The sequence below is a fragment of the Hemiscyllium ocellatum genome, chromosome 20, assembly GCF_020745735.1.
Source record: "Hemiscyllium ocellatum isolate sHemOce1 chromosome 20, sHemOce1.pat.X.cur, whole genome shotgun sequence".
In the NCBI taxonomy this organism is placed as follows: domain Eukaryota; kingdom Metazoa; phylum Chordata; class Chondrichthyes; order Orectolobiformes; family Hemiscylliidae; genus Hemiscyllium; species Hemiscyllium ocellatum.
The window spans coordinates 49,393,181-49,411,600 of NC_083420.1; the positions used below are offsets into that span (position 1 = coordinate 49,393,181).

General features: G+C 39.5%; 1 protein-coding gene across 4 annotated transcripts in view; it reads right to left on the reverse strand.

The window, feature by feature from the left end:
- Nucleotides 1–18,420, reverse strand: part of smurf1 (SMAD specific E3 ubiquitin protein ligase 1) — a 131,907-nt gene that overhangs the window by 35,132 nt on the left and 78,355 nt on the right. For 2 of the 4 annotated variants that reach the window (XM_060840836.1, XM_060840834.1), the window contains exons 4-6: nucleotides 17,824–17,957; nucleotides 2,879–2,944; nucleotides 1,658–1,742 (exon numbers count right to left, since the gene is read on the reverse strand). In XM_060840836.1, the coding sequence (XP_060696819.1) occupies nucleotides 1,658–1,742; nucleotides 2,879–2,944; nucleotides 17,824–17,957 (285 nt within the window). The remainder of the gene's footprint in view (nucleotides 1–1,657; nucleotides 1,743–2,878; nucleotides 2,945–17,823; nucleotides 17,958–18,420) is intronic. The other 2 variants (XM_060840837.1, XM_060840838.1) reach the window with 2 other exon arrangements.

Genomic DNA, 18,420 nt, shown 5'->3' on the forward strand with positions numbered 1-18,420 from the left:
ACACAGGACTGAGGGCATTGTACTTAAATGTGTGCATTATATGAATCAAGGCAAAATGAGTTCGTAGCAGATTAAAATTAGCTAGCACAATGTTGAGGGCATCACAGAAACGTGGTTGCAAGGGATTCAGGCCTGCAAATTAAATATCAAAAAGACATGCAGATATGCAAAGGGGGCAGGGTTGCCTTGCTGATAAGTTAAATTAAATCAATAATAGGAAGTGATGTAGGGTCAGAAGGCATAGAATCTGGGTAAAGTTGAAGATGTGCAAAAGATAACAATACCCAGATTAGAACTATGAACAAGCCCCCCCCGCAGAAGTCAGCATATGGGGCAGGAATTAAAACGGAGATAGAAAAAGCATGTAAGAAAGGTACTATCACAACAACCATGGGGGTCTTTATAAGCAATTGGATAGGGAAAATCTGGTTGGTAGCAGATCCCAAGAAAAAGAATTTGTGGAATGTCTACACGATAGTTTTTGGAGCAGCTTGAGGTAGAGCTGATTGGGGAACAGGCAACTTTGGATTTGGTGAAGTGCAATGAGGCAGACTTGGTTAGTGAACTTAAGGTGAAGGACTGCTAGGAAGTAGTGACCACAATATGTTAGAATTCACCCTGCAGCTTGAGAGCGAGAGCTGGAATAGGGTATAATGGCATTACCATTCAGCAAAGTTATCTAAAAAAGAATGAGGGAGGAGCTGACCAGAATTGATTGAATGGGGAGCCTAACTGGGAAGGCAGTGGAACAGCAATGTCAAAGTCTTTGGGGGTAATTCAGGAGGCACAACAAAAATTCATCCTAAGGAAGAAGAAACATATTAAAGGTGAGGACCAGGCAACCATAGCTGACAAAGGAAATCAGGGATAGCATAAAAGCAAAAGAAAATGCATACAATATGGTGAAGATTAGTGGGAAGCTTTTAAAAATCTGCAGAATGTAAACAAAAAAATCAATAAGGGGAGATGATGAAATACGAGGCTAACACAGCTAGTAAGATAAAAGAAGATTTCGAGGTTTTTTTAAGATTACATATAAAGAGAAAGACAAGAGTGGAATTTGGATTGTTAGAAAAGGAGGCTGGAGAAGTAGTAATCGGGAACAAAGAAATGGTGGAGAAACTGAATAGGCACTTTGCATCAGTCTTCACAGTGGAAGATAGCAGTAGCACACCAGAACTTGAAGCGTGTCAGGAGGCAGAGCTGAGTGTATTGGCTATCACTAACGAGAATGGGTTGGTGAAGTAGTTATTTTTTTCAAAGATTCAGGTCTAAACATCTCCAGGTCTCTGTACTCTTGCATCATTTACCACTATTGCTGAATAAGTGCAACAAGTTTAACTATTGCCACACAGAAATGATTTTAATGTAGTTAAGTTGCGATGGAGCTAGTACTTTTTTGAACATATGAAAGATCTTGATATTGGATTAGTGGTGCTGGAAGAGCACAGCAGTTCAGGCAGCATCCAAAGTGCAGCGAAATCGACGTTTCGGGCAAAAGCCCTTCATCAGGAATAAATATCTTGATATATCTAGAATATATCTAAACTAACCATTGAGAGAATCCAAATTTTCAAAAAAAATTATAATTTTTGTAAAATTGTGTCCATGATAAAATCACCTCCAAGACATCCAAATAAAGGAAGTTATTACTCACCCCTCAGGTAGATCATTATCCAATAGTCCTCTGCAATCGACAACAGGACCACCAGTTCCTATTCGATCTCGTGTTTGTAAGCTTACTGCAAAAGAAAAAAAATTGCAAACTTTAGTTTCATAAATTTTATGTAGATTATGCAATTCAAGTATTTGAGGTTACTTTTCCATAACTTGGAGACAGCAAAACAATTGTAGTTCTAAAATTGATATACTGTTGTTATTGTTCCTGAATGTGAAATTCCGAACATAATAGCGGCTTTTTGATATCTCAGCCTAGAAGCTACCTTTCAGGGTTTAAAGGCAGCAAAGGTGATCCCTATCCTTCTATCACATAAGGTGTGCTTCCAACAAAGGTTACTGAATAGTGTCCTGTGTGGGAATACTAGGTGACTGACTCCTCATGCCTTAACTGCTCAGTCCTTTGTACTGAAGCTAATAGAAGCACCTAACATCAAAATAATAAATGAAACACATCATAAAATGAATCAGTTCTAACCACAGACAATCAAAACATGAATTATCAACTTATAAGTCTCTAACTTAAACCTCTAATCCTTCTTGAACTCTGTATGTACATGTAGGCAACACAAACGAACAAAAACCCAAAAATGTGAACAGAAAAAAATTAAGGGGACACAGTTGACAGCACCAGTTTTAAGGGTTCAACGAAGCGTCCATTTGTTTTTTTTTATGCCCCTCTGATCTCTGAACATCCTTTCAGTTCTTCACTGAAGGCATAGGGTAGTTGGCATATTAATCATTCAGTCTCTCATGCATTATTTAGAGCTGCATTTATACGCAAACCATGAATGAAAATAGCTAACTCTCTTCCAATTTTTTCTTAGGTCTCTGTCTTTTTAAGAGTTTTGGAGAATATCTCCCGTGCATTATTTATACACAGGTTGTCCACTTGCCAGGGGCTAATGGAAACTTGTTGTCATGCTGGACACCCTTGACCAACACAGCTGGTCCTGATTGATTCCGATTCAACAGATTGTCTCAGGTCAAATGCCCTGAACACACACCCATGGTGCTGATAAGCACAGCAAATCTCCCCTCCTGTTTGAGCAAGGCAACCATGAAAATAAAGCTGACACTAAGTTCCTGTAACTTTCCTTTCAATTGCAACATTTCCTTCCATAGTCTGCTTGGTTTCATTTTCGATCCAGAATCCAAAACTAAAGAAAATTAAAACATACTGGTCATTTTGAGATCTTACCTACTATTTGCCCTCGTATTGTATCACTGTCTGTGGGACTGAGCTTGCATAGATCTAACCGCTGATCTGGCAAGAAAGAGAGTGCAACATTATTGGAATTGTGTGAATGTAATAATTTTTATTAGCATGCTGAAATTCTTAATACAGTATGAAACTTGTTTTTATAATGTTTCAGTGATATTCTCACAGGTTCAGATCTGAGGAAAACATATTATTCTTCATCTAGGCAGACGAGTGGGTTTCAAGAGCCACTGGACCCAAGACTGGCTCCTAGACCAGTCAACACTCACTCACTTCCACCTTGCTAACCAATTGATTGCCTAATAGGGGTATTTCAGGATGTACAGGCACCTTTTCACTGGTGAGGTCACAAAATAAAAAGCATGGCAAAAATACCTGACTTGATTGCTCACTTGAGAGATAATAAGTGACAATCAATATTAACTTGTCATTACTAGAGTTTTAGATCATGAAATCTTTAATTATGTAAAGTTTCAAATAAAACCTGAGAAATAGGCAACTTTTTTTCTCTATCCAAGTCTCATGAAGCATTTAACAACAATGAGGGGGTAAAGAATAGTCAGGTGACCCTAGAATAAAGGCTGGTGTGAAAGAGAAACATACTTGCCCCTAATTGGCTAATGAATGAGAAGTTTTAAAAGGGTCTTTTACATGTTGTATTCACCAGCTGAAACAATTCATCAGGAGGTTGAACAAAGGGGGAAAGAGGAATAGAGAAAGTACTAGATATATTCAGTCCGACAGATAACATCTGTGGAGATAGAAACAGGAGTTAATGTTTCAGGTTGATAGTCTTTCATCTGACCTGGAAAAAGTTAGTGATCAAACAGATTTTAAGTGAGCATAAGGGCAGACAAGATTCATCTTGGCAGTGGTGGGATCAAGGCAGAACAAAATCAAGAGGAAAGCAGCAGAGATTAAATCTCAGAAGACAGGATAGTAGAAGGAAAAAAATGTAAAGTAGCAGGCAAAGAAATAAAAGATGTGTTGAGTGGAGGTCTTGATGGGTGGAGCTGGTGTTGGACTGGGTGGACAAAGTTAAAAATCACACAACACCAGGTTATAGTCCAACTGGTTTACCTGGGAGCACTAGCTTTTGGAGCGCTGCATCTTCATCAGGTGGTTGTGGAGAATAAGACCAGAAGACACAGAATTTATAGCAAAATGTTAGTGTCATCCAACTGAAATGATATATTGAACAAACCTGGATTGTTGTAAGTCTTTCATCTTTTGGAATGGGTTGCAGGTTTCAGTTCATTAATATGTAAATCCCAGAACTTCTTTTAAATCACCTTCTTGAGATAACTTATGGTTTTATAACAACAGGTGACATTTCAGCTCAGACAATGCATTAAAGGTATGAGATTTGAGTCTGTCTGCATTCCATTCTTGAGTCAGACTGGTTCTATTTCTAAAGTGGAATTTACAAAGTATTACATGTGTTGACTGCCTGCATTGACTGCTTGCAGACTGAGCAATTTTTGAGCAAAATAAAATGTATCTGCAAATACAAATTCATCCCATAGACTTGTATGTATGCATGCATGCATGAGAGAGAGTGTGTGTTTGTATATGTGAAATCTTGGTGTGTGTGTGTGTGTGTGTGTTTGGAAGTGATGGAGTATAAGCCTGTGAGAGGGTGCGTGCATAGGTGAGAGTGTGGGAGGTGTATGTGCATGTGTGTGAGAGAGGGGCTGTATGAGAGTGTGTTTTGTGTGTATGCTTGTGTGAGACAGTGTATAATGTAGTGCGGTCACCTGTAGCAGACTCTCTCTCATACACATACAACTCCCCCCAACTCGCAGCCATGCAAACACCCTCTCACACACAGTTTAGCAAGCTTTCACACACACAAACACACACTCACTCTCTCTCATGCATGTGTATGAGAGAGAGAGTTTGCGTGAGTATGTGTGTTATGTAAGTGTTATGTTATGTGTGTGTGTATGCGTGTGTGTGTTGGCTAGTTCGGTACCCATGAGGAGGCCTCAACCAGGACCTTGGGTTCATGTCACACCATAGGTGACCGCACTACATTATACACTCTCTCACACAAGCACACATACAAAACACACTCTTACACTCACACTCTCATGCAGCCCCTCTCTCACACATATGCACATACACCCCCCACACTCTCACCTATGCACACACCCTCTCACAGGCTTATACTCCATCACCTCCAAACAAACAAACAAACACACACACACACAAAATTACCAAGATTTCACATACACAAACACACACTCTCACATGCGCACACACTCTCTCTCGTGCATGCACACACACATACAAGTCTATGGGGTGAATTTGTATTTGCAGAATTATATTTGCAAATAGATTTTATTTTGCTCAAAAATTGCTCAGCCTACAAGCAGTCAATGCAGGCAGTCAATACACGTAATACTTTGCAAATTCCACTTTAGAAATAGAACCAGTTTGACTCAAGAATGGAATGCAGACTCAAATCTCATACCTTTGATGCATTGTCTGAGCTGAAATGTCACCTGTTGTTATAAAACCATAAGTTATCTCAAGAAAGTGATTTAAAAGAAGTTCTGGGATTTACATATTAATGAACTGAAACCTGCAACCCATTCTAAAAGATAAAAGACTTAACAACAATCTGAGTTTGTTCAATATATCATTTCAGTTGGATAACACTGTAATCTGCTATATATTCTGTATCTCCTGGTCTTATTCTCCACAACCACCTGATGAAGGAACAGCGCTCTGAAAGCTAGTGTGTCCAAATAAACCTGTTGGACTCTAACCTGGTGTTGTATGATTTTTAACTTTGAATGAAGGTGTAAAAGGAACAGCTGCCATGAAAGAAAATGGGAACAGAGATCATGATCTGAAACTGACGAAACACATACTAAATGAAGTGGCTCTGGAGGGCATAATCAAAGTAAGAGATTCTGTTGTTCAAACCTAAGAGGATAGAGAAATCAGAATGAAAGTGGAGGATTGAAACAATCTGTTAACAAGGCATTTTACAAGTTTTCAGACTCAACCATGACATCATAATACCTACCCCTAACTTTATTCATAGATGGTAGTTTTCGGAGAGGACTCTCTTATTTGCATTTATAGACCATCTACTGTTAATTTTACGATTCTGTACTGTTTTGCACCATCATCCTTTGTCACTTAGTCTTTACTACTTCCCAACCCATCACAAAACCTCCTTGCATTAGCAATATGCTAAAACTGTTACAGCTCTAAATTATTCAAGATGAGCTTCGACACGTCCAGCATTTTTTAAAAAAACATTCAGATAGCCAGCATCTATTGTTTGTTTTTTTTAAAAACGAGAATACTCCTTGGTATTGTGGTTTTCAACTAATACCTGGATTTTAAAAAAAATTCTCGTCTAAAGGAGTGGTTGCTTTTCAACATGAAGGTAGCAGTCGACAAAGAGTAGCATCAAGAGTCCTAGTGTAAGTGAAGTCAACTGGAAAATAAATCAGTGGAGTGAAGTTATATCTATTGCAAGGCTAACTTTATTGGAGGTCAGTTATCAAAACCCCAAGAAGATTCATGTCCAAACTGCATAAAAAACTGTCTTGGTCCAACCATCTACAATTGTCACACTAATGAATCTTCTTGTCATAAAGCACCAGAGGTAATAGTTGGTTACCTGTGTACACCTTCCTCAAAACATCTCAAATAATTAAACAGTTCATGACAAGCTACAGGACAGCACAGATACCATCAGCTTCAGCCTGACAAGTAACAAGCTACATTTTGCATTACGCAAGTGCTAAGAAATTGCAGCCTTCTCCCTCTGATTTTCAGAGGGACCTATATTACCAAGTCCTTTCCATAGATTGCCACTTTTATGTGGTAGGGATTATTTGAGCGTTCCACTGATCCCAGGAATGATGCCATCAGGGCCACCCATGATGGTAAGGTTGGAGGAGAGGAACCGAATAAAGCACAATCCAGAACAAGTTCTCATTAGAAAGCTAGGCTGAAGTTATTTATGAGATATCAATTGCAGGAGCAACAGAGAGATCCCCAGTTGTTGAGGTTTCCTTGCCATTGGAATTTGATCTACCTTTTCTCAGAGACCTTACGTCTAAAGTGCAACAGATGCCCCACTTTATGTCCTGCACAAGGCATCTAACTAGAGGAATTCAACTGCCATACAAATGACCACAAGCAAGAGGTGATGGATATAGGATTGACACATCTGGAAGTCCTTGGCTTTGGGCTGACACATAGGTGGCAGAATCTCACTCTCTGAATAGGAAGAGGATAGCGTTTCTTCAGCTTTCTTCATGGCTGATCAGCCTTATTCAGGATCACTCTACTCATCTCGCAAGAGGAAGGGCTAGAAAAGATGCCCCTAAAAGTAGTTTGTCTATTACCAACCTGGTTGGAAAGCCACCACTAATGGGCACATCTACCTGTGGTCTGAAAGCCAAAGTCAAACTCAATCTTGGAACTTGGAATATACAAACCCTCATGGATAATGAGGAAAACAAATCATCCAACAAGACATCTCACAGTCCTATACTAAAATATCAGCATGCATAATGTGTTCAAGTTCTGGAATGTGGTTTGCACTTGATGGGCGGCACATGGCTCAGTGGTTAGTATGGTTGTCTCAGAGTGCCGGGACCTAGGTTTGATTCTGCCCTCGGGCAACTGTCTGTGTGAAGTTTGCACATTCTCAGTGCTTCTCCAGTTACCTGCCACAGTCCAAAGACGTGCAGATTATGTGAAGTGGCTAGTCTAATTTGCCTGTAGTGTCCAGGGATGTGCAGGCTAGGTGGATTAGCCATGGGAAATGCAGAGCTACAGGGATAAAGTAGGAGGGTGGGCCTGCTTTGGATGCTCTTTGGAGGGTTGGTGAGGAAGCACATGGCCTGCTTTCACACTGTAGGGATTCTATAATTTCTATGACAATGCATAACTGTCCCTGTATCCCGTGAACTCAGGCATGTCAACATTGATATCACTGCCCTGCAGAGAACGCAAAGAGCAGGCAAAGGGCAGCTGAGGCTGCTGGTGGTTCAAATTCCTTCAGGAGAGAAAAATCTGAGCATCAGCTGTGATTTGCCATCAAGAATGAACATATCAACCAATTCTTGGAGCCCCCTGTTGACATCAATGATCACCTCATAACTCTCCTTCTACAACTTGTCAAGCAGTAGCAGGTAATGGTCCTGAGGGCCTATGCTCCAAACTCAAGATCATATATGAATCCAAAGAAAGCTGGACACCACTCTCCACCCAAGGAGGATAAAATTATCATTGTTGATGACTTCTACATCAAGGATGCTCAATATAAAAAAGAACTCATCAGCAAAGGAGGAGTCAGGAATTGCAACTACAATCAGATTTTCGATAAGTTCAAGACTTCTTGGAAACATCCATGAAGCACTGCCACATGATCAACATGATTCAATCCCAAGACCAAAAAGATGTCATTACCAAAGTGATGACAGGTACAGACGACTGCTGAACAGACAGGGTTCATCATCTCCTCAATGTCCATCAAAAGCTACCAGAAACAGTTGAAGATGAAGAAACAGTTCAGAAAAATACTCAACATTGAGCAGTTTCAACAGCCATGCAGTCTCGTGAACATCCAACAACATTTTCACCAAAGTCTCCAAAGAATTCATTTTAACGGAGTGGAGGCTATCTGCAAAGAGCTGAAGATAACCATCATCTTATGCTGTTAAGAAACCACTGGCTACAAAACTAGGAAACACCAAGGCTGGTTCAATGAGAATGATTATACCATCCAAGACCTCATCAAAAAGAAGAGGAAAGCTCTTCCAACCTGGCAAAACAATATCATCAATGAGACAAAGAGGAAAACTCATCAAACAGCAAAGCTGGAGTTACAAAGAGAATCGAGAAAAATCAAGAATGGATGGTGAACTGAGAAAGCTAAGAAGCTGCAACTCCTTGCTGACAAACATGACATATTCCGTGATACCCAGGAAATACGTAGACCCAAAACCCTTGGCCACAATCAGTGTAGAGGAGGGGTGGAATCTATTTGGCAGACAGAGAAAACATTATCCTCAATGCAGAAAACATCAAATAATTCATAAGTTGTGATACAAGCATTGACGAGGATGTGTTTGAGGAAATCCCCCAACTCCCTGTTAAAGATAATCTTGGACTCTCACTTAGTGTTGTAGACGAGGAAGCGTCCATAAGACACAAGAAGAATGCAAAAGCTGCAGGGAGTAGATGAGATTCATGGGGAAGATTTCCAAACTTTAGAGGAGCAGAGTTGACCTGTCATCATGAATAACTGTCCCTGAAAATCTGGGACAAAAATGAAATTTTTGCCAATCTCATGGATGCTGATATCACTATTGTTTTCAAGAAAGGAGGCAAAGTCAACTGTGCAACCTACCGAGAAATCTTCCTCCTTTCTATCACTGGGAAGATCATTAACCAAATCCATGCAAGGAGCTTTTCGCAATCTCTAAAGAAATCAATCAAGAAATGCTATGGAAGACCCTGCAAGTTGTCCAGTGAAATTCATCGACGTCCTCCATCTCCTTGTTGGTGAGTTGCCGTCGATGGTCCTCACTAATGGTTATATGACAGGATCCTTTGAGGCAGGGATCAAGCACTGATGTGTCATCTCCCACACCCTTTTCTCCAATTTCATCACCACCATTATTCATCTTGTCAAGATGAGACTTCTCAGCTGTGTGGACACTGCTTACAGGATGATGGAGAGCCTTTCAATCTCAACCGTTGAAATCCAAGAAGAAAAAAACACTGACCTCATTTAAGTATGCAAATGAAAATGTGATCTCTGCTCTCTTGGATGAACATCTTCAAGCCTTACTTAATGTCGACATGGAAGCATATCGAAGAATTGATCTCAGCTTCAACTTCAAGATGACCCAAACCCTTTACCAACCCAGGTCAAGTTCTGGTCCATCACCCTATTAAGATCAATGGAGAGATCTTCCCAAACGTGAAACGGTTCCCCAACCTCGGAAGCTAATTATCATTTAAAACTGACATTGATGCAGAGATTCAACGTTTCATACAACCTGTGAACACCACCTTTGGATGTCTAAGGATGAAAATCTTCAAAGATCATGACATCAGTGCTGATATCAAGATCCTTGCGTATGAAACAGTCATTCTTCCATTCGCTGCATCAGTTGGGAAGGCAGGTGTACTGACATTAGCATCGTTGAAGCTGTTAATAGCACCTGCATCAAGTCCATGATTATCCAAAACCAACTCTGATTGGCCAGCCACATGCTTAGGATGCCCAAATTCTGACTACCAAAGCAAATCTTCTCTGCCTAGTTCAAGGAAAGCACTCGAATAGAGGAGGATAAACAAAGCTCTTCAAAGAACACTGCGAAGGCTTCCCTCATGAAATGCAAGGTTGATGCCAATGCAAGGTTGAGACCCTCGTTCAGAAGAAACCAACTCAGTGGAAACCCCTTAACAAAGGGATACAATTCTTTCAGAACACTAATTGGCAAGAGGAAGTATGGAAATGGAGCAGTAGAAATACCAATGTGCTTAAAGGCAAGGTGCTCTTCCACTCACCAGAAACACTTGCCAAACACGTAGGTAGAGATGTGACTCTAGAATTGGGCTTATCAGCCACACAAAGACCTACAGAACTCATGACCAGTGACACATAATTTCCCTGGTAAACAATCATATTCATTAGTGAGTAATCACCAACAACAATATTACCAAGTCTTCCACTACCAATACCTTAGGGCTCACCATTGCTCAGAAGCACAGTTCTGGAATCCACATTTTAGGAAGGATGTGATAGCACTGGAGAAGGTGCAGAGGAGGTTTACCAGGATGTTGCCAGGTATGGAAGGTTTGAGTTATAAAGAAAGGCTGGATGAGTTGAGACCCCTTTCACTGGAGCATAGGAAGTTGAGAGTTGACTTAAGAGAAATTTCTAAAGTAATTGAGGGGTATATAGTCTTTTCCTCAGGATGGGAGATTTCACATATTTAGGTGAGAGGAGAGGGATGTAAAAATGACACAAAGGGCATTTTTTTTAACACAAAGGGTGGTTTGCATATGGAATGAACTTTGAGGATGTGAGCACAATTACAATGCTTAAAAGACATTTGGATAAGTACATAAATAGGAAAGGTTTGGAGGGACATGGGCCAAGAGCAGGCAAGTGGGATTAGTTAAGTTTGGGATTACATTCAGCATAGACTGGTTGGACTGAAGGGTCTGTTTCCGTGCTGTATGACTCTATGACATGATTAAAATGTGTAAAATTATGAGGGGTATAGATAGGCTAGATAGGAAGAAACTTCCCCTCTTGGTGAGATCAATAAGCAGAGGGAAAGATTTAAAGGATGTGGGGAAAATTTCTTTCACGCACAGGCTGTGAAAATCTAGAACTCACTGTCTGTAAGGATACTGGAGACAGAAACCTTGTAACATTTAACAAGTGCTTAGATGTGCACTTGCAATGCCAAAGCATAGAAGGTTATGAGCTAGGTGCTGGAAAATGGGAAAATAGTTAGGTGGTTTGTTTTGACCAGCTTGGATACAACAGGCCAAAAGATCATTTCCTATACTGTAGATTTCTATGATTCAATGAGAATTGGATTGGACTAGTCATATCAACAGTATGGCTCCATGACCATAACAGTGGCTGAGGACTCTGCAATGAATAGTTCATCTCCTGACTCTCTCAAAATTTCTCCTCCAAATACAAACTTCAAGTCAGGACTGTGAAGGATCGCCAACCACTCATCCTGGATTGCTGTAGACATAACACTCGAGGTTCATCACCAACCAAGACAAAGCAGTTCACTTGATCAGTAGCACCACTGCTGGATGAACATCCATTTCTCCATTACTGGCAAATGATGGCTGTGGTTTGTACAATCTTCAGGATACACTGCAGTAACTCACTCAGATTACTTAAAACAGCTTCTCTCTATCCATGCAGTCTCTATCATTAAGAAACAGTATATCATTGCTCTTGAAATGATAGCTCAGTAGTTTAGGTTACAGGACTTTCAAATGGTATAGAAGGAGTGTGATGAAACTAGGGCTTTCAGAGGTGGATTTTGGGGGTGTATGTTGGGATTAAAATCTCTAATTCTCGGTTGGAATTAAGATAATTGGACACGAAGGCAGTGAGTGGCTTGTAATGGTAATTTTTATTTTGGGCGTTTCATTTGGTTAGTTTAAACAAGAAGTGCCTTGTGTAGTAATTGCTCTTTCGGTCACTAACAGTTTCCTGGGGATGGAAGAAGTGACTTTGGGAGTTTTACAGAAAGTGAGGAAGGCAAGGCTTTTGGAATTGGCAAACAAGCTGGAGTTGGGGTTACCTGTGTCTGAGATAAAAGGGGAGACAATTGTAGCAATTGTAGCAAGAATGCCAAAATTCAGTTGAAAATGAAGCAGCTTGTACATAAAAAGGAAATCAAACAGTTTGAATTGCAATTAAAAGAAGAAAGAGGTTGGAACTGAGAACTCCGAGTCAACTTAAAATGGCAGAGATAGACATGAATGCTAAGATTAGTGATGAGGACAATGCTGTAGAGCAATCCCATCATAGCCAAAGGCTTGGTGAGGATCTGTTTAAATATATTCAGAGTTTGCCCAAGTTCGATGAGAAAGTTATAAGAGACATTTTCATTTCATTTGAGAAAGTGGCTAAACAAATGAAATGGCTGGTGACCATATGAGTATTGTTGATCCAAACAAAGTTGGTAGGTAGAGCTAGTGTGATATTTGCATTACTATCAGAGGAGGCATCTGAGGAGTATGATGAGGTGAAAAAAGCCATCTTAAGTGCATATGAGCCAGTACCAGAAGCCAACTGACAAAGTTTTAAGAATCTAAGGAGGGAACCTGGTCAAACATACTTGGAGCTTGAAAGGATCAAATAAAGTCATTTTGATAGGTAGATAAGGGTATTGGAAATAGATCATATATATGACACTATTAGACGATTGGGAGTACAAAATTCACTTCCTCAAGAAGAGCAGAGAGTTAAAACTACAAGGTTAGAGTGGAAATGGCAGATAATTATGAATTGGTTCATAAATCAACATTTGGCTTCCGACATCAATTGCAATCTGAGAGGGATAGAAACTAGGGAAAAGAGAAATCCTCAGATGATAAGGGAAAACAAGATCTCATTAAAGATAGTAAAGATAGTTTACACAGGCTAAAAAGGAAGCCCATGACAGGTAAAGAGAAGTAAAAAAGCTCAGGTATTTTCACATTACTAACAACTAAATTCAGTTCACTTCGATCAGTTTTTGGGCATGAGGTGAGAGGACCACTGAAATTAATTAAGAACAAATTAGTGAGTCAGAGTTCAGAGACCACACATTTGAATTATGTGACAAATTTTAGGGAAGGATTAAATAGAGTGGATGAGTTGGCAAGACGATATCTGAAAGTAGCGCAGCATGTGATGAATCAGGAAGCAGACAACAAACAAGAAATCAAACTTTGTAATTTTGCAGGAGGAGGTAAAGTATTAGTGTTACTTTTTCAGTAGTAGGTGAACCTTTAAAGGCAAGGTTCAGTGAGCTTTATCAAATTGAAAGGAAATTGAATGAGGGGAATTGTTTAATAAGAACGCCAGAGCAAGGAATCTCACAGAGTGCTTCATATGAATATGTTCAAAAGGTTCAGGTTGTAAGCTTGCTTGCTGAGCTGGAAGGCTTGTTTTCAGACATTTCATCGCCATACTAGGTAACATCATCAGTGAGCCTCCGGTGAAGGGCTGATGTTACGCCCCCGCATTCTATTTATGTGTCTTGGTCTCTTAAGGTGGGTGAGATAATTTCTGGTTCTTTTTTCTCAAGAGGATGGTAGATGGGGTCTAAATCAATGTGTTTATTAATGGAGTTCTGGTTAGAATGCCAGGCGTCTAGTAATTCCTGTGTGTGTCTCTGTTTAGCTTGTCCTAGGATGCACGTGTTGGCTCAGTTGTAGTGATAACCTTCTTTGTCTGTATGTAAGGATACTAGCCATGCCTTTTTGTGGCTAGTTGGTGTTCATGTATCCTGGTGGTTAGTTTTCTGCCTGTCTGTCCGATGTAGTGTTTGTTACAGACCTTCCATAGTATTTTGTAAATGACATTCATTTTTGCTGGTTGTTTATATAGGGTCCTTTAGGTTCATCAGCTGCTGTTTAAGTAGGTTTGTGGGCTATCATGATGCCAAGGGGTCTGAGTGGTCTGCAAGTCATTTCAGAGATGTATTTGCTGTATGGTAACGTGGGTAAGGCAAGTTGTATCTGCTTTTTTGAGTTTGTTGTTGATTGGGTACCCATTCTTCTTGAATATGCTGTATAGGTATTTTTCTTCTGCTGCTCATAGTTCCTGGGTGTTGCAGTGTATTGTGGTCTGTTGAAATAATGTCCTGATGCAGCTTCGTTTATGGGTGTTGGGATGATTGCTTCTGTAGTTAAGCATTTGGTCTGTGTCATTTGGGCTCACTGATAATGTTAGTTAATATGGTGATGAAAAGTCTGAAACAAACCTTCTATTCAAAACGTACTGATGAGGTACCAGAAGGTTGATGAGGGTAATGAGGTCACTGTGGGGCAAATGGACTACCAAAAGGTGTTTGATAAAGTGTTTCAAAATAGGTTCAACAGCAAAGTTAAAACTCACAAAATAAAAGGAATAATGGGTCTACAAATATGAAAGCTTGAGCAGTTGTGAACAGATGAATTTTGAACTGGAAAAATAATAGTTTAAGGCTTAGTACCAAGACCACTGCTCTTTCCATTCAAAAAGAATGGCCTAGATTAGGATCTGGAATACATGGCCAGATGGTATGGTAGAAGCCAATTCAATCATAGCTCTTTTAAAAAAGAATTGGGACTTAAGAAAATAAGTGTTGTAAAGGTTTGGAGTGGGATAGGTGACTCATACTCAGCAGAAACATGACAGGCCAAATTAACACCTTCTGTGCTACAATCATTCACTGAGGCAGGCAGATATCATGATACTGGTTAAGGAAACAATTGACATGGGGTGACATGGTGGCTCAATAGTTAGCACTGCTGCCTCACAGCACCAGGGACTCAGCCTTAGGGTGTATAGAATTTGTACATTCTTCCTGAGTCTGCGTGGGTTTCCTCCAGGTACTTTGATTTCCTCCCACAGTGCAAAGATGTAGATTGGCCCTGCTAAATTGCCCCATAGTATCCAGGGATGTGCAGGCTAGAGGGATTAGCCATGAGAAATGCAAGGTTAGAGAGGTAAAGGGGTTGGTCTGGGTGGAATGCTCTTCAGAGCGTCTTTATCAATACTTTGCATCAGTCCTCACAAAAGAGGAAAAACCATGTAGAAATTGTAGTTGAGGAAAAGGGAGTATGAAATATTGTGTGATAGAAACATCTTGAAAGAAAATATTAGGTGTTTAGCATCTTTGAACATGGATAGATTACCAAGTGCAGATGAAATGTTTCACAGACTGCTAAGAGAAGCGAGAGATGAAATAGGATAGGCTCCGATCATCATTTTCCATTTCAGTCTGGCTACAGGAATAATACTGGAGGACTGTGTTTTAAATAACATTGAACCGTTATTTAAAAAGGGACAGGTTGCCTAATTACTGGTCAACCAGTCTATGCAGTCAATCAGTGTACAAAACATTGGAAAAATTCTTAAGGACAGTATAAATCCTCATTTGGAAAGAAAATTAATCAAGGACAGTAGCTTGGATTTGTTAAAGTAAGTTTTTTAAAAATTAATTTCACTGATTCTTTTAAGGAGATGGCAAGGACAGTTGTCAAATAAAGCTCATTTGTTGTAGTCTACATGGATCTTAGCACAGTTTTCAACAAGACTCCACAGGATAGGCCAGTTAGGAAATTAAAAACTCTTCAGATCTAAACATAAGTGGCAGGTTGGGTTCAAAACTGGTTCAATGGCAGAAAGTGAAGGGTTTGAGTTAATGATGCACTTATGACTGGAAGGCTACAGAGAGGTCAGTACTAAGCCCTTGGGTTTTGCGATTGATACCAACAATTTAGACTTAATTTTAGGGAATATGATTGTGCGCTAATGTATGGAGAGACCATAAATTTTGTGTCTCATACAGAAGAGGAGCAGTGTTGGAAAAGGCCTGTCCCAAATGCCCGTTGAAATCATACTGCATTCTGACTTCAACATGCAGCATTGGTGGGCAATTTTGAAGAATTTCTTACTTTTCAGATTACAATGATTCAAAGAACTTGCCATCACTTTCTCAATACAACTTGGATATAAGTAATAAAAACAGCCTTGCTAGTGTCACCCAAAATTTGAGACTCTTACAAGATGTTGTTCCAATCTTTACAGAAGTATGAGCAGGTATCAGCCTTGGTTGAGTCGTGGAGTCCTAAATAATGGAAACAGACCTTTTGGTCCACCCACTTCCATCCCAAATATAACCCCAAACTGAACTAGTCCTACCTGCCTGCTCCAGGCTCATAACCCTCCAAACCTTTCCTATTCAAGTAATTACCCAAATCATTAAAAATCCCAAAGGAATTCACTCTTTTTAAACCTTTATTTCCTCCTCTCACTCTAAACCTGTGCACTCTCATTCTGGACTTCTACAAGTGGAAGCTAGTAGCTGGGGTTTCTCTCTGCTGCTGAGTTACCTGAATTTGCCATTTTTCCCCAAGGGATGTGTTTATGGGATGTTACTATCTTGGAACAGTTAATTAGTAATAGTTACTGCATCTACTATTCTGTTAGTTAAGTTATTCTAAATTCCTCTTTCTTTGGTTGTATTTTAACTATAGAGTCTGAATAAATTGTGCTTTGCTTAACATTAAATAGGTTAACCTGTTGCATGTATTATAAAGTGGAGGTGAATTTGTGAATTAAACACCCAAAGAGAAGCATCTCATCCTGCAATCTGTAAAAAAAGTGTGAAAAGTGGTGTAAGCTTCTTTCAGCAACTCTTAGTAATTAAATATAATAAATCCCTGACACTCACATTAAAATCAACAAGTGATAATTTAGTTATCTAACTCAATGAACAAATTAAATAAACTATGAACAAACCGAATAAATCCCTCCTAACTACTAGCTATTCCCAAATAAAATAAAGTTTTCTTGGATTCACAGAGATGCACAGCAGAGACCCTTCAGTCCAACTTGTCCATGCCGATCAGAGATCCTAAATCAAAATAGCCCCTTTTGCCAGCACTTGGCCCATGTCTCTCTAAACCCTTCCTATTCATATACCCATACAGATGCCTTTTATGTAAAAAAGTAATCAATGTAGTCCCACTCCAAAATCTTTAACATTTAACCTAGGCAGACACTCCAGCGCAGCGTTAGAAGTATACTGTCCAGTTAAAGATGCTCTTGTCCTTCTTGTCTTGGCACTTTGAGGAACAAAGGGTTCACCTAGATTCCTACACATTATTTAGGCCTCAATCATTATCAACAAACAACAGGTTATTTAGTTACTTAACTTATTGCTGTTTACAGGATCTTCTGTCCATAAACTGACTGCCATTTTTATCCATTTTGCAAGTAACCAGAGACTAAAAAACATTTCATTGGCTGTGAAGGGTTTTTGGAAATTCTAATGTTATTGATGGTACTACACTAATGCATTGATTTTAAACAGAACCAACTTTCTCTTCCGAAGAAAGTCCAACACAAAGTGGGTGATCTTCAGAAAACAAAGGAGAAAAGTCCAATGCCACTTTCCAATACCTGACAGACTTCTAATAAGGAGATGCAAACACCCTTTCTCTATTCTCCCCTCCACAATATGATCCCAATCCATCATATCATCCAGAATCAAGAGACATTTATTCCATCTGTACCAGGCTATTCAGAGTTCCAGAAAAAACTTGGAAATTATAACTCAAACAGTTCATTATTTAATCCTTAGTTATACATTAGTTCTACTGCCAAAGAAATGATCAAGAGACAGACTACATACAGCCAGTGTCCTTTAGCCTACTGATGGCATTTGATAGCAGCCGAACACAGCCCAGGAAGCCAGCTCCCTGTTTCTTATGTATTTTCTTGTGATTCCATATGCTTATAGTAATTGAATCTGCTTTTCCAATGTACCTGTAAAGGAAGAAGTTATGAGTATGAAAACAAAAGCATCGCCACAAACAATTTAAGATGCTGAAAAATTCCTGAAGACCTCTATTAATGTGTTTCCCATTTCTCAGATTTATTTTCATTTATATATTAACTAGTGCTTTGGGGAATAATTGAAACTAATTAGCATTGGAAGGAAAACCAAGGTAAAGTAGAACTGACAGAAACAGACAGCAGTTGAAAAAAACGTTGCATCAGAAAGGGGAAATGCAAGTCATACTAGAATAAATTTGGTGTGCATACATGTAAATGCATGGGAGCAAGGTAAGTAAATTTTGGGGAGCTGAAAAAAATAAGTAGCTACAGAAGAGCTATGATATCATAACAATAACTGAGACATGGTTTAAAAAAAAAGAAGAAATGGACACAATATTTCTGGGTACAATGTTTTCATAAAATATATATAAAAAGGGAAAAAGGTGATAGG